We start from the raw sequence: 2,138 nt of genomic DNA, 5'->3' as shown, positions 1-2,138 counted from the left end.
CCATCTGTTGGTAAGTTTGTATCACTAGAACAACCTTTACTTTGTTACAGTTCAAGTGTGAATGAGGAGAATATTTGGGAAAATGTGTTATTTATTGTAGGCCTCTCATAATGTATGGTATGTGTGAAACAATAATAATGGACGTCAAAAGACAATAATTTGTATTTTACAATTATAGGTAGCAGACCTACAGCAGACACAACCTGAAGACCTGCCCTGTATGCCGCAATGAGCCCTATGATCCACACCATCATGCAAAATACATCCATTGTGCGTCCTCAGTACTTTTTCATCAATGGCTTTTCTGGCATTCCTCATGTCAACTACTACTTTATCTTCCTGATCTTTGTCTATCTAATTTCTGTTTGTGGTAACTCTGTGGTTATGTTCATAATAGCCACTGAACGCAGTCTGCATATCCCAAAGTATATTTGTGTTTTGAACTTAGCTATAGCTGACATTGGTGAGAGCAATGCATTTATTCCTAACCTTATTAAGACCTTTCTTTTCAACTCACAATACATCTCATATGAAAACTGTTTGTCCAATATGTTTTTTGTGTTTTTTTTTGTTACTTTACAGTCCCTCACCCTTGTCCTGCTGGCATATGACAGGTTTGTTGCTATATGCATGCCCTTGAGATACCACAGTATGCTAACTAACAAGACCATGTTTATGATGATAACAGGAATATGGACGATCGATGCTTTAATTGTCAGCACAACAGTGGCTTTGATCACCAGGCTGTCTTACTGTAAAACTATTGTCATTAACAGCTGTTACTGTGATCACGGGCCTATGTACAGAATGGCCTGCAATGACAACTCAGCTAATTCCATTATGGCCAAACTGAATACGATACTATTTCTCCATTCACCATTAGTCATCATAGTAGTGTCTTACATTTGTATTCTTCTTGCCCTGTTTAGAATCACATCATGGGAAGGACGTTTGAAAGCACTTAAAACCTGTGTTTCACATTTAATAGTTGTGGCATTTTTCTTTCTCCCAATTATAGGAATGTACATTGCTGCATTAACTTACGGTCTTCATCCCAATGCCAGGATTATAACTTTCTCTCTTGCTATTGCTGTCCCACCCATGGTGAATCCAATTATTTATGTTTTAAATACTGATGAAATCAAAGAGTTTTTGAAAAGATTTGTCAAAAGAAGCCCATCTAGCATTGTTCCAAGAAATTAATGGTCTCTACATATCTATAGAAGTGGACTACTGGGCAAATCTATATGTATATATTGCTAGATGGGCAAATCTATATGTATATATGTATGCAGACATGTTTGAGAGGGAGGGGTGGGTGGAGGGGGGGGAGAAAAACATATTCATATTCATGCCTTTTTCAATGTACGTGACATCTTCTATACTGGAATAAAAAAAAGAAAAAAAGAAGTGGACTACGTTTATTCACATACTGTTTATTCACAACACTTCAATGTTGTTATTGTAATGTGTTGGCTTTCAACACATCTTGAAAACACTCAGTTTGACTTGAGTTTGACATGATGTGTATTACGGGAGACCGGGTCTTAAAGTTACAGTTGTGTGTTGTCACAGTGCTCACAACAAAACATCTGGATGGTGCTGAGAATTGATTTTACATTGAAATCTGTATCCTCATCATGAGAGATGTTGTTAATAGTTTTTCATGACCAAAATAACAAATAATTGTTCTATGTATCATAATCTCTTCTGTTTTGCAGTAACGACAAATGATGATGCCGAAGAGCTACAATACAGTGCTGTATTAGAAGTGGTCAGGAGCATCATATTTGTGACAGTCTCGTCATTTGGTCCGCATATCGCCATCCGATTTAATGTTCAGACTTTTCTTTTTAAAAATGTGAATACATTTCCGCGTTGTTGAAAATCAATGACACATCGCTAGTCAACTAACACAGCTTTTTTGTGAGCCTGCTAACAATGTAAAGTAGTGTTATAGTCAGGGGTGCACATAACTTTTTGGGGCCAGTGCTCAGAGGAGCACCTAGGGATGCTGCTTGGTGCTCCCCGAGCTCGCGAGTCACGACCCGTCCCACAGGATGGATAAAAAGGGATACATGGATAACTTATATTAGCAAAACGACATGTATTCATAAATAAAGATGAACGAACAAATT

General features: G+C 37.5%; 1 protein-coding gene across 1 annotated transcript; it reads left to right on the top strand.

Moving 5' to 3' along the window:
• Positions 1-228: 228 nt before the first annotated feature.
• LOC308168888 (olfactory receptor 52E8-like) lies at positions 229-1,203 on the top strand (the record flags this gene model as incomplete). The annotated part of the gene is made up of 1 exon (XM_080543530.1): positions 229-1,203. The coding sequence occupies one exon, from the start codon at positions 229-231 to the stop codon at positions 1,201-1,203; it is 975 nt and encodes a 324-aa protein (XP_080399656.1).
• Positions 1,204-2,138: the final 935 nt, after the last annotated feature.

The sequence above is a fragment of the Nansenia antarctica genome, assembly GCF_963989245.1.
Source record: "Nansenia antarctica genome assembly, chromosome: 12".
NCBI lineage: Eukaryota > Metazoa > Chordata > Actinopteri > Argentiniformes > Microstomatidae > Nansenia > Nansenia antarctica.
Note: the sequence above shows the minus strand (reverse complement) of the source record. Positions and strands in the feature narration are given on the sequence as shown.